We start from the raw sequence: 12652 nt of genomic DNA, 5'->3' as shown, positions 1-12652 counted from the left end.
AGCTGCTGCGTTCACCACCGACCAGGGCTTGAGGTGGGAGCTCGTGCGGGGGACAGGGACCCCCCCCATTGCCAAGGGTGAAGTCCTGGGGGTTGTCCCCAGGCTGGGTGCAAGAGGCAGTTGCACAGGGGACCCGCGCAGGGACACAGGGTGTCCTGAAGAAACAGCTGGAGCTGAGAAAGCTACTGCAGGTGGCTGCGGGTGCCAGTGTCCCCTGCCCCGTGGGGTGTCCTGGCTGCAGAGGACACCACGCACAGGACCATGTCCCCCAGCAGCACGGGGACAGGCAGGGACATGCTCGTCCTGGAGAGATAGGTGCCGTGGGGGGGGCTTGGTGACGCCAGGTTGATGCCCCCCGCTGCCTGCTCCCCCGAGCTGCTCGGCCACCATCCCCATCCCAAAGACGGCAGTTTTTCCCCGGTGCTTTTGGCGGCGTCAAGGCCCCCCAGCCCAGGGCCTGGCTTGGAACGGAGCTGCCACCACGGCTCTTCTTTAAACAGTGGCCGAGGGGGATTAGGGCCTCGTGGCAACAGCCCCGGGCGGCGCCGCGCCGGGTGACGCGGGAGCCGGGAACGGTTAATCCCAGCCAGCTGCAGCCCATCCATCCGGCCCTCTATCCTTGGGCCGGGTACCACGGATGTGTCCGTGGGAGCGTCCGGCACCAAATCAGGGCGAGAGGGGCAGGGATGGAGGAAGGGATGGAGAAAGGAATGGAGGACGGGATAGAGACAGGAAAAAAGAAAGGGATGGAGGAAGGGATGGACAAAGGGATGGAGACAAGAAAAAAGAAAAGGATAGAGGAAGGGATGGAGACAAGGCTGGCTGTTTGGGCAGGCCGGGCTGGGAGGGGGCAATGGGAGACAGAGGACTTTGCCATGAGGCCCGGTCCTGAACCTGTCCCTTCCCCGCCAGGCCCAGAGGGACACGTGCTGGGCAGCAGGGCCGGGGGCAGGAGCGCCCACAGGCAGGACCCGCCATGGAGCCGAGCCGGGAGGGTGCCTGAAGCCACCGCGGGGACCACAATGGGGCTGGGAACTGCGGGGCCCCTCAACGGGAGCAGGGGCGCCTGGCCGGGCTCCTGCTTCGGGGCCTTCAACAGCAGTGCCAGCCTCAACGAGACGCGGCCCAGAGCCATCGCCTCACCCTGGTTCTCCACGGCCTTCGGCCTCATCGGCCTCTGCTCCAACCTCTTTGCGCTGTGCGTGTTGCTGAGCTCCTCACGCCAGCTCTCCAGCCGGGCCCGCTCTTCCTTCCTCGTCTTCCTCTGTGGGCTCGTGGTCACGGACTTCATGGGGCTGCTGGTGACAGCCTCCGTCATCATCCCCTACCACTTCATCAAGTTCAACTGGGCCGAGGTGGACGCCGGCTGCCACCTCTGCAACTTCCTCGGATTCTCCATGGTCTTCTTCGGGCAGTGCCCGCTGCTGCTGGGGGCCACCATGGCCGGCGAGAGATTTGTGGGCATCAACCGGCCCTTCTCGCGCTCCAGCAGTGTGTCCAAGCGCCGCGCGTGGGCCATCGTGGGCACCGTGTGGGCCTTCTGCTGCCTGCTGGGGTTGCTGCCCGTGCTGGGGCTGGGCCGCTACACGCTGCAGTTCCCCGGCTCCTGGTGCTTCCTCACGCTCCTGCCTGACACGGGCAACATTGTCTTCTGCCTGCTCTTCGCCCTGCTCGGCGTCTTCTCGGTGCTGCTCTCCTTCGTGTTCAACACGGTGAGCGTGGTGACGCTCTGCCGCGTCTACCACGACCGCGAGTCCGTGCAGCGGCGCCGTGACAGCGAGGTGGAGATGATGGTGCAGCTCGTGGGCATCATGATCATCGCCACCATCTGCTGGATGCCCCTCCTGGTGAGGCCCCCGCACCCTCACTGCCCCCCTGCCCACAGGTGACAGCCCCAGTGGGACTCAACCCTCCAAATGGGGGGAGGGAAGCAGGGAGGTTTGGGGACATCTAGGAGCCTCCAAGCTGGGCCCAGCCCCACTGGGCTCCCATCTCCAAGGGTGCTGGGCAGCCCTGGCTGTGGTGCCTCCTCAAGGCCCTGCTGATCCCCTGTCCCCCTCTCTGCAGATCTTCATCATCCAGACGGTCCTGCAGCAGCTGTGGGCGCCCGAGCGGCTCCTGATGCTGCCCACGGAGACACAGCAGCTGCTGCTCATTTACATCCGCATGGTCACATGGAACCAGATCCTGGACCCCTGGGTGTACATCCTGTTCCGACGGGCCGTGCTGCGGCGCGTCTACCCCAGCCTGCGCGCACGCCCCTCCATCGTCTCCCTCTACCCCGCGCTCAACCCCTCGCTGCGCCGCAAGCTCACACAGGAGTCGGTGCTGCAGTAGCGCCCGGGCGCCCAGACCCCGGCCAGGGCAGCTCTAAGGAGTGGGTTGGGGGGACCAGCCACAGCTGGGACATGGGAGGCAAAATGGGACTCCCTCAGCTCAGGCACAACCGGTGTCCCTGTCCCCAAGGGGTGGCATCACCCTGGTGCCCAGGACTGCAATGCCAAAGATGGGGGTGGTTATTGAATTGGTACAAGGTGCACCCAGGGCTGTGCCCTTCACTGCCCCCTCACCTTAGCAGCTCTCAGGGAGCTGGGTGGGATGGGAGGGTGCCAGGGCCTGCTGGCACTGTGGGGGTTGGTGGGTGTCACCGAGATGCTCCCAGCCGCCGTCTAGGAGCCCCTGCAATAAAAAGCTGCTTGTGCTGCCATGGGAGCCAGTTTGCTGGGGGGTCCGTGTCGGTCCGCACACCCAAGGAATGACTCTCTGTGTCTGCTCTGCGCTTTAATGAGTTGCTGCGCGCGGTGCCCAGTGCGGTGCCTGGCATCAGCCAAGCCTGGGGCGTGCAAGGACCCCACCCGGGCCCGCGGCTGTTCCCGAGGGCGAGGAGGGGACGGCACTGGCACGGGGCGGGGGGACAGTGTGGCTGCCCCCAGCTACTCGTGGCGCCCCGCGGCCGCCCACAGCTGGGCCACGAACTCCTCAGGGAAGGCGAAGTCGCCCAGCAGCGTGGCCAGCCCGGTGGCCAGCGCTGCAGCGCTGCCCGCGCCCCTCGCCGTCTCCACCATGCTCGAGGCTGCGGGGACAGCGGGGCTCAGCGGGCAGCTGCCACCAAGGGGTTGCCACCCGTTGGTCCCCACACGCTCACCCAACTCGCCGTCGCGGATGCCCATGTAGCTCTCGAGCAGGTCATCCACACGCCGGGCGGCCGTCTCCTCCGCCGCGCTGGGCTGCGGGCGAGAGGCACTGTCAGCCCCACGGGGCACCCGGGGCTTCGGGGTAGAGCCGCATCCCGAGCGGGACGGGGATGCCTGGCTCTGCCCTTGGAACATGCTCGGCACTCCGTGGCGGATGCAGGGATGGTCCAGGGGACTGTGTCCCACCCACCCTCAGGGGGTGCGGGGCGGGCGGCCCCGGTGTCCCTTACCCCCTCCTCGAGGGTGGCAGCGCTCGTCGCCCGCAGACGCAGCGTCTCCTTCCCGCTGGCCACCCGGCCCTCGGCCGCGCACTTGCTGGTCCGCGTCCTCTGCCCGATCATGTCTGCGCCCCGGCGGGGACAGGGATGGGGTGATGAGGGTGCAGGTTGGGCGTCCACCCACCCGCCCCGCGTCACCGCCCACGCCCAGGACACAGCAACCCGGGGCCCAGAGCAGGGAGGTCCAAGGGACACGGGGACCTCACATGCAAAGAGAGAGGACACCACGTGCAAAGAGGGTGGCTCAAGGGAAAGGCAGGCGCAAGGGACACCCATGGGTGCAGGGTGGAGGTGCACAGAGGTGCAGGGATGGCGCGCTGGGGAGTGATGGGGATGCTCAGTCCTAGGGATGAGCTCACAGCACCCATTCATTGCTGGGGGCAGCATCAGGATCCCAGCGCCCTCCAGCCCCGGGGTGAAAGTGGTGGCACCCAGGGGTGACACGTGGCCGGGGTGACATGGAGCCAGCGCTGCTACTCACCAAAGGCCTTTTTGGGCTGCACCAGGCGGAGGGTGAAGGGCTGCGCACGGGGCAGCTCGCGCAGCATTCGGGCCACCTCATAATGGCGGCAGCCCACGATGGTCTGGTCGTTGATGGCCTCAATGCTGTCGCCCACGCACACCGTCTCGATGCGGTTGATGATGCTCCCCTCCTTGATGCGCTGGGGACAGCAGGGACACGGTCACACCGGTGGGGGGGATCACATAGAGCTCCTCATCCCCATGGGAAGGGTGGACAGGTGCAGCCCTCACCCTGTGCCACACGCGGACACCTCCGTGGTCCAGTTTCCCCAGCACCATCTCAAGCAGGTGAGGCTGGGAGCTGCTGGTCAGGCACATCCAGACCAGCTTCCACCCTTGGGGTGAGGGGTTTGGAGGTGGAAGGAAGGGGGGAGCCCCCCCCCAAGCACAGCAACCACTTCCTCCTCCTCCTCCTCCTCCACAGTGCAAGAAGGGCCACAGTTTCGGCTAGGGTGACAGGGGGCTGTGCAGCAGGGCAAGGGTCTGGAACCACCAGCGGTGGCAGGATGGGCTCCCGCCCCGCATGTGTCCTGGGTGTCCCCATGTCCCTGCGGCCCTCACCTTGATGAAGGCATAGCCAGCGCCGTTGTCCGTGATGGTGAGTCCCAGTGCATCCTCCGTCTTTGTCACCTCCACCTCCTTGGTCTCGCCGCGCACGTGGGCGAAGATGAAGTCCTCGAGGCCGATCTGCCCCCCCAGCAGCTTCTGCATGTCCACTTTGTGCGTGTTGAGCGTGCAGAAGAGGATCTGCCCCAGGCAGCCCTGTCATTGCCAGCCCGGCGCTAGGGACACCGCGCGGGGGGCACCGCGCGGGGGGCACGGCGCGAGGGGGGACACCTATGCGCGGCCCCAGCGCCCAGTCCGCAGCTCTGGGCTGGCCAAGCCCTCAGCATCACCCGCGATCCCTTTGCCAGCTCGCGGTTGCACAGGGCGGGGAAAGTGAGGCACGAGCAGCCCGAACCCGCTGCAGGGGAGCGAACGCCCCTCAAGGTGCCTTTAGGGAGCACATTCGGGGACACGCAGCGGGGCCAGGACACGGTTGGTGCCACAGGGCCGGCGTTGAGGCGCAGGGTGGCAGAGGCAACGCAGAGCAGGGCCCCCTCCCCGGCAGCCCCTCACCTCGGTGGGCGAGATGCCGAAGACCTCGGCGATTTTGGCGTAGAGCTCCCTGACGTTGGTGAAGCCCTCGATGCGGCCCGTGGGGCTGCCGTGGGCCAGCTGCGTGTGAAAGACCAGGCGGGGGCGGGCGCGGGGGGGCCGCGCCGCCGCCTCCGGAGCCTCCGGAGCTCCCGCGGCCCCCGGCTCCTGCCCCCCACCGTTCTCCATGGGCCCGTCCTCCGGGGGCTGCCTGCGGCGCCCGCCCGCCCGCCGCATCCTCCCGCTGGCCCCACTGAATTATAGATGGGGGACGGCTCCCCGTGCGCCCGTAAGGCGATGCCGGCGCGTGGGAACCCGATCCGGCGGCGCAGGGCGCAGGATGGGGATCGGATGAGCGCAGGCGGCGCTGGCAGAGCCCGAGGAGGAGCTGGCAGGGGCAGCCCCCCGCGCCGCAGAAGCTCCGCGGGCCCCCTCGGCAGCAGGACGCGGCCACCAGGCAGCCCTCGGCAGGAGCGGGCACAGGAGCACAGACCGTGGGGCCGACAGAGCAGCTCCAAGCCCCAGCTGAAGCCCCCGAGGTGCCCGCGGCCCCCGCGGGCAGCACTCCCACACACACACACACGGAGGCCAAGCTGCTCCTTGCTCCCGAGTTTATTTGCTCCCATCTCCCGCCGAGGCCAAGCAGGCACCACGCGAGGGTGGCAGAACCTGCGCTGGGGTCAGGCGGAGCGAGTAAGAAAATAAGACTCTAATTAAAACAATCTGAGATTAGCGGGAGGCAGCCGCAGGGGGTCCGGCCCCGCAGAGCACCGCGAGGACACGGCTGCCTGCACAGTGGTCCCACAAGGCAGGGGGGACCCCAGGACCCAACGGTCCACCCTGCGGGAAGGGCTTGGTCCCTGTGCCACCCCCAGCAGCACCAGGATTTTGTCCTGCTGCCAGCATAGGGAATGGGTGGCTCCCAGGCTGGGCGAGAGGGACACGTGGGGACAGCGGGGGCTGAAGGCACCTGCTCGGGTGCTCGGGAGTGGTGAAGGGAACGGGCAGGATTCAATACAACAGGCCAGGAAGGAAAACTGCCAACTCGCCCCCCTGGAACCGAGAGGGCTCCCAACCTGACCAAGGGGTAGGCTGGGCACAGAGGCACCTGCAGAGTGCCCTGGAGCACCCCGCTGTCCCCCACCGTCAGCAGTGTCCCCTCATCCAGGCCTCACTCAGTGAGGGACAGGGCAAAGGGACAGGAGCCTTGAGCTCAACATTTTGAAAGGCTGCTTTAAAATGAGGTCACATCCCTCCTGACAGCGAGGGAAGAGGCTGAAGGAAGGCTGGGGCGGGGGGGGGGGTGGTCAACATCCTGTTTTTTTTCCTTAAAGGCCTTTTATAGCTGCCGGGCAGCCTGGCCATGGCCGTGGAAGAGGCCGGTTTGCTCCCAGGCCCTGGTGCCTCACTTGGCATCAGGTGCCCTTGGGAGGATCCGGATCCGTGAGCAGGAGCTGCCAAGTGAGGCCCGGCCAAGGCCGCAGGCGCTGGGGAGCTGCGGCCCCTCTCCACGCCGGGCACTGGCTCCCCCGGCTGCGGCTCCGCTCCGTCCTCGGGGACGCGGCCCCGGGAAAGGCCAGGAGCAGCTGCCCAGTCACTGCTCCAGGCAGACGCGTGCCGGGGGGCCGGGGAGGCAGCCGGACCCCCTGCGGAGACTGTCCCTCGTGGGAGCTCCAAGGGACAGGGCCGTGGTCCGGCCGGCCCCAGGCTCCGGGAAGGGCTGGTCCTCTTCACAAGTGCTCGCTGGGCAGGAAGGAGAGCAAGGCCGAGTGAGGTCTCTCACGCAAGGAGAGCACAGACACCAAATCCCGGCCCGAGATGCAGCCCAGCCTCCCCACTCCTGCTCCCACACCTGGGAGCACCAAGGGCACCTTGGTGTCACCTGAGGAGACACGGCCACCCCCCAGGCCCATGAGGAGACCCCAGACAATCCCCAGAGCTGCAGCAACAGCTCCAAGCCCTTCTCTGCACCCTCTTTGCTCCCTTCAGCCCCCGGGTGGGCGCTCACCAGGCCCCAAGGCCCCCAGGCTGCCCGAGTGAGCTGCAGGGCTCTCCCTCCCGGCTTACCTGGCTATCCGAGACAGGATCTCCTTGATGCGAACCACCAGCTTCTCGTGCTGCAGCGGGTTGCTCTCGATGGCGCTGTGCAATTTGGCCATGTAGAAATCCAGGGTGCTCAGTGTGGGGGTCTCCCCGGTGCCTACAGGGCAGCAGCCCCGTCAGCCACAGGCAGGGCCCACGGGGCACAGAGCTCCAGCCCTGCATGTGAGGCTGGAGGCTGGGAAAAAGACCCTGGACTCCGCAGCAGGGCCCAGACCACACCAGTAAAACCCCAGGAATCAAAGGACTTGGGATAATCTCTGCTTTGCAGGTGCATCTGCGACTATGGCTGGACACTAGGAGACTTCCCAGCCTGTCCTATCCCAGCCATGGAAAATCATCTGGTTGGTGAGCTCCCAAAACGCTCCAGGAGCCTTTTCCACCAGTGGAGGGGCAGATGTGACCATTACACGCCCGAAACATCCCCGTCTGCACCAGGTTTAGCCACGCGCAGATCCCGAGTCACCCCAGGGCTGCCCGGGACTCACCGGGGATAGGGAGGGAGGCGAAGCTGGTGGCGAGCGCCTGCCGCACGGACTGGAGCTGCTGCTGCAGGGCCAGCGTCTGCCGCTCCTCTTGGGCCAGCTCCTGCTCCAGCTTCTCCTTGGCGCAGTTCATGCTCTCCGTGTGCTTCTGCAGGATGGCATTCTGCTCCTCGAACTCCGTGTTCATCTTGCGCAGGCGCCGCAGCTCGGCCTCCCGCGCTGCCCGGCACGCAGCGGGGTCAGCACAGGCCGTGAGGGCGATTCCTTCCCTGCCCCATCCCAGACTCAGCCCCTTCCCAACTCCTGCTTCTCCAAGAGAGGCTCCACGTCACCAACCCCTACGCTGCAGGCAGGATCTACACCCTAAACCCATCTTCAGCAGGGACGTGGCACAGCTTGCGTGTGGCACCCCGCGACAGCCCTGCTGCCGCCTTCCCGGCTGCTCCAGCAACCGCCCCGCTTATTGCGGTGCTCCCCAAGGGCCAGGGCCCCCTGCAAGAGAAGCTGCTCTGCTGGCAACGGCCCCTTCCCGGCTGCTCAGCCCCTCACCTTTATTCTGGTCCAGAAACTCCTCCGTGAAGATGGGGACATCGAAGGTGGAGAAGGTGTCGCTGCACTCACCAGCCTGGCAGAGGACAGAGAGGGAGAGGACAGATGGGGCAGCCCACACCAGCCCAGCGCGACAACGTGTCCCCGCCCCCCAGCTCGGGGCTGCGAGGCCCTTACCTTGTGTGGGTGCCCGTTCAGCAGCGTGTTCACCGCTGCCGCGGTAGCATCCTCTGCAGGGGAGAAGCAGGTCACCCCTGGAGCTGCCCAGGACCCCCCCGCGCCGCCGAGCCGCCGCTGGCACCTGCCTTTTTTGATCTTCTTCTCCTGGATCTTCTCCGTGCACATCTTGTAGGCCTCCGATTGCTGGTATTCCCGCAGCTCCTTCATGTACTGCTGCTTCTCCCGCTCCGCTTCATCCAGGTACCGCTACAGGCACAGCGGGGTGCTCAGCCCAGCTCAGCCCCAGCCCCCTGGGTGCTGCAGAGCCCTCCCGCCCCTCAGGCTCCAGCTTCTCACCGACCCACCAGCGCTGGGACAAACTCTTGACAACCACCATCGTTTCGGGGCCCTGACCCTGCCCACAGCAAAGGTCTTGTCTGCCACAGCACCAAGGTCTCCCACGCAGCCAGGCTGCCTGCGAGCCCAAGCGGGAGGAATGAAGGTCCCTCCAAGGAGCTGCTACCTGTTTCTCCGAGAGCTGCAGTTTGCTCCACTCAGCCCCCAGCATCTTGGTGATCTCCGGGAAGGGCAGGTCCGGGTGCTGCATGCGGATCTGCTCGCGCCGCTCGTTCAGGAATCGGACGTAGCCGGTCACAGGGGCTTTGGGGCCATTGGGAAGGATCTTCTTCCTTTTCTTGCCCTTGGGCCAGCCCCTCTTCTTCACCGGCTGGCACCAAGAGAAGGAGAAGGGACAGTCCAGCACGAATCGCAGCACGTGATGCCATTGCAGGGAGGGAAGCCACGCACAGACCCACCTGGGCCTCACATCCCTTGGGAGAGAGGAGGGCTTGGCCTTTCCTCAGGCCACAGCGGTAGCCACAAGTTGGCCCAATTCTGTGGCACCGCTGGGCTCGGGATACCGAAGGGCAAGCGGAGGGAAAACCCCTAGACAAGGCCTAAATATTACGAGAGCAGCCCTGTGACACACGTGTGGCGCAAGGGGGACAGGGACGGACAAGAGCCGCCTGCTGCCACGCGGCAGCCGACGCGCGGGGCCCACGCGGCCACTCTCACCTCCTCCTCGCCCGGCGCCTTCTCGCCGCTCGCCCGGGCGCCCTCGCCCTTCTCCTGCTTCACAGCCACCAGGAAGCCGCCGTGCTGGGCTTTGCCTGCGGCGTGTCTGCAACACAAAGCTCCCGTCAGGCCCAGGAAGCTCCTGGGATTGTTCTGGGAATGCCCCCCGGGACGGCAGCTCTGTGCTTGCCGGAGCCCCTGCTCCTGCTCCACAGCAGCCTTCAAACCGCCCACAGCAGCAGGGGAGCCGGGTTGAACCCCAGGCAGGCCCGGCTGCCCAGTCCCGCCTGGCGCAGATCACTCCGTGTATCCCATGGGAGACATTTGCCTTCTTCCGGGGTATCCAAAGCCGGATTCACCCACCCACAGCAACAGCTGCCAGGACAGCACTAACATATGGGAAGCAGCCGCGCGGAGGAGAGAAATCCGAGCAGGGAAATGTCCGCAGAGCAGCTCGGCAGCTACGGAGCATCCGGGAGCACTGCGACGCTCCCGCGGGACAGGGCGGCCACAGGGACGAGGGCCCTGAACCCGCAGCCGCTGCGCCAGGAGCCCGGCCCTTCCCTTCAAACCGGGGCCAGGGCAAAGCACGGGCTGAGCGGGACACAACCGCGCGCGAAGGCTGCTCCGGGGCGCCGCGATCAATCCCGGCCTTTCAGGGACTTTCTGGGCTGCTCCCCGCGCCCTTCCTGGGGTGACTGCAGCGTCCTCGAGCACCTCCAGGAAAGCAGAGAGGCCCAGGAGGGCCCAGAGCGACCCCCTCCCCGCCAGGGCCGTGTCCCAGGGGCAGGAGCACAGCCCGGGATAACAAAACGCCGCAGGCCACGAGACGGGGCAGGGCGGCCACACGGCTATTAGGGCCCTGCTAGACTCGCTGGGCCCTCCCCGGCCCCAGTGACAACCGCTCCGGCAGGTTCCCGCCGCCCGCGGGGCTGCGCGGGGCCGTGCGCCGGGCGGCCTCCCCGTCCAACGTCTCATGTGCGCAGGGCGGCGTCGGGCTGGAGCGGACAACGCGGCCCCCCGGCTCCCACCAACACCTGCAGCCGAAGGGCAGCGGCTCCGCGGGGCTCCTGCCCCCACGATCACCCGCCGGCTCCATCTGGAAAGCCCCATCCCGGCGACCGCCTTGATCCCGGGCGCGGGGCCCGGCTCCCGCTCCCTGGCTGGTGCCCAGCAGGTCACACACGCGGCCACACCGCGTCCCTGGACCGCGACTCGCACGAACACGCCGAGTTTTGGAGCAAACTTCATTAGTTTGAGCTTTCATCAAGGTCACAAGACGCCTCAAGCAGCGACAGGGCCCACAGAGCTCGATAAAGCAAACACCATTTCCCTGCACACTAAGAGCCAGACAGACCTTGACTCACTTGGGGCACACGCATAGACTTCACATCACGTGCTATTTCTCACACCACAGATTTGGTGCAAAATCACCTTAGAAACCCCAGCCTAGCGCTATCCTGTGATTAATTGTGCTGGCCGCGCTCGTAATTCATTTGTCTGGCTCCCTTTCCGCAAGGACACCACGTACCGCCGTGTTTTGGCCGTTAACGCAGCAGTGCCCGGCCTGGGCTCTTGCTTTGGGCTCCAGGTTAACCAGCCCCCCAGCACTGCCGCCAGCGCCTCGGGAAGGCGGGAGCCCCCCTTTCCTCCAGCCTGCCGGGACCGGAGTTCCCGGGGCTGCACAAGAGCACGGCCCCGCCGGCCCCTCTCCCTCCGTGCAGGCGGAACCGCTCATGGCGCGGCGGGATCAGCCCATGGCGACGTCCCCCTCCGCAGCAACGGCCCGGGATGAAGGCCACGGCCTGGGCTCCTCTCCGGCCCAAGCACAGCTATTTGAGGCAGGATTCTGCTTATCTTAACCACCCTTAAGCAGCTCATCCTGACGCTCCCTCCCCTTTCCGCACAAGCGTTTCCATTACAGGCAGCCCTGCAGGATTTCGCTGCCTGGCACCCATCAGCCTCGACAGGAGCCCTCACTTCAGCTCAACCGAACGTCCTTCCCCGTCCCCGCGCAGGGTCCGTGTCCTGCGCTTAAGTTAACAACTGAGCAGCGCAAATAACCGCTGGAGGCCGCGGCGAGGGGACGGCCTCCGCAGAGGACCGGGGAGGCCTCTAGGATTCCTCAGAGGAAAGGGGGAGCTGGGCCGAGGCGGCGCCGGGCGGCACTTACAGCATCGCCGCGGGCAGCGGCTTCGCGCTCTGGGCCATGGCGGCTCCCGCGGAACTGCGGCGCCGTCGCCGCCCGCGCCGGGACCCTGCAGCGCAAGGGGGGCCACTGGGGCCATCAGCAACGGGGGTGGCGGCAGCCCGGGGACACCCCAAGCCGGGCGGGAGCGGGATCACCCCAGGAGCGGCTGCCCGCCCGGGGAAACCGAGGGGCAGCTCAACTGCCCCCAGCAACTCCCAGCGACCCCCATAACCCCCCCCAGCCCCACAGGGATCCCCATAATACCCACAGCGACCCCCATAGCCCCCCCAGTCCCACAGGGACCCCGATAACCCCACAGCGACCCCCATAGCCCCCCCCCAGCCCCACAGGGACCCCCATAACTCCACAGCGACCCCCACAGCCCCACAGGGACCCCCGTAACACCCACAGCGATCCCTAGAGCCCCCCCCCAGCCCCACAGGGACCCTTGTAGGCCTCCCAGCTCCATAGCAACCCCCATAACACCATAGCGACCCCCGTAATCCCCCCAGCCCCACAGGGACCCCCCCCATAACCCCATAGCGACCTCCATAACCCCCCAGCAACTCCCATAACGCCCCCAGCCCCACAGAGACTCCCGTAACTCCCCAGCGACCCCCATAGCCCTCCCAGTCCCACAGGGACCCCCCATAACCCCATAGCGACCCCCGTAACACCCCGCCCCCTGCCCCGCCCTCCCTCAAGGGGGCCCCTCCCGGCCCCATGGCGCCCTTCACCCCTCCAGAGCCCTCCCGCCCCGCCCCATGGCGCCCCCCGCGCCCCATGGCGCCCCCGCCCCCACCTTCCCCGGCGCCGCTGGCGGCCGCTCCACCACCCGTCCCCGCCTGGCCACGCCCCTCTATTATTATGCAAATCGAGAACCCGCCACGGGCGCTCCCGATTGGCCTTCGCCCGGCGGGTCGCGCGGCGACGATTGGCTGCAGAGGAGACGCGTCAGAGGGA

The 12652-nt window shown here is 67.0% G+C and overlaps 3 protein-coding genes across 3 annotated transcripts; 1 reads left to right on the top strand and 2 right to left on the bottom strand.

Annotated features, from left to right (window-relative positions):
- The first annotated feature begins 1017 nt into the window (after window positions 1-1017).
- TBXA2R (thromboxane A2 receptor) lies at window positions 1018-2353 on the top strand. The gene is made up of 2 exons (XM_010221783.2): window positions 1018-1847; window positions 2068-2353. Exons 1-2 carry the CDS (start codon window positions 1023-1025, stop codon window positions 2335-2337), a joined length of 1095 nt encoding a protein of 364 aa, XP_010220085.2. The 5' UTR covers window positions 1018-1022; the 3' UTR covers window positions 2338-2353.
- Window positions 2354-2933: 580 nt separating this feature from the next.
- On the bottom strand, window positions 2934-5371 carry GIPC3 (GIPC PDZ domain containing family member 3). The gene is made up of 6 exons (XM_010221784.2): window positions 5114-5371; window positions 4556-4741; window positions 3954-4134; window positions 3425-3537; window positions 3146-3227; window positions 2934-3073 (listed from the first exon to the last, which is right to left on the bottom strand). Exons 1-6 carry the CDS (start codon window positions 5366-5368, stop codon window positions 2934-2936), a joined length of 957 nt encoding a protein of 318 aa, XP_010220086.2. The 5' UTR covers window positions 5369-5371.
- Window positions 5372-7194: 1823 nt separating this feature from the next.
- HMG20B (high mobility group 20B) lies at window positions 7195-11709 on the bottom strand. The gene is made up of 7 exons (XM_088535069.1): window positions 11672-11709; window positions 9499-9604; window positions 8948-9151; window positions 8518-8691; window positions 8266-8341; window positions 7720-7935; window positions 7195-7331 (listed from the first exon to the last, which is right to left on the bottom strand). Exons 1-7 carry the CDS (start codon window positions 11707-11709, stop codon window positions 7195-7197), a joined length of 951 nt encoding a protein of 316 aa, XP_088391195.1.
- Window positions 11710-12652: the final 943 nt, after the last annotated feature.

Source organism: Tinamus guttatus, unplaced genomic scaffold (assembly GCF_059628265.1).
Source record: "Tinamus guttatus ecotype Peru unplaced genomic scaffold, ASM5962826v1 Tinamus_guttatus_pri_ptg000610l, whole genome shotgun sequence".
NCBI classification, from domain to species: Eukaryota; Metazoa; Chordata; class Aves; order Tinamiformes; family Tinamidae; genus Tinamus; species Tinamus guttatus.
Note: the sequence above shows the minus strand (reverse complement) of the source record. Positions and strands in the feature narration are given on the sequence as shown.

What these genes read in the sequence shown, in the direction of transcription:
- TBXA2R (XM_010221783.2), top strand. Translation starts at nt 1,023, where the DNA reads ATGGGGCTGGGAACTGCGGGGCCCCTCAACGGGAGCAGGGGCGCCTGG. An exon ending in TCTGCTGGATGCCCCTCCTG is followed by an intron (nt 1,848 to 2,067) that starts GTGAGGCCCCCG and finishes CCCTCTCTGCAG; the next exon opens with ATCTTCATCATCCAGACGGT.
- GIPC3 (XM_010221784.2), bottom strand. Translation starts at nt 5,368, where the DNA reads ATGCGGCGGGCGGGCGGGCGCCGCAGGCAGCCCCCGGAGGACGGGCCC. An exon ending in TCGGCATCTCGCCCACCGAG is followed by an intron (nt 4,742 to 5,113) that starts GTGAGGGGCTGC and finishes TGCCTGGGGCAG; the next exon opens with ATCCTCTTCTGCACGCTCAA. An exon ending in GCAGCCCAAAAAGGCCTTTG is followed by an intron (nt 3,538 to 3,953) that starts GTGAGTAGCAGC and finishes GCCGGGGCGCAG; the next exon opens with ACATGATCGGGCAGAGGACG.
- HMG20B (XM_088535069.1), bottom strand. Translation starts at nt 11,709, where the DNA reads ATGGCCCAGAGCGCGAAGCCGCTGCCCGCGGCGATGCT. An exon ending in CCGCTGCCCGCGGCGATGCT is followed by an intron (nt 9,605 to 11,671) that starts GTAAGTGCCGCC and finishes TTTGTGTTGCAG; the next exon opens with ACACGCCGCAGGCAAAGCCC. An exon ending in GGTCCTGGGCAGCTCCAGGG is followed by an intron (nt 8,342 to 8,517) that starts GTGACCTGCTTC and finishes GTCCTCTGCCAG; the next exon opens with GCTGGTGAGTGCAGCGACAC.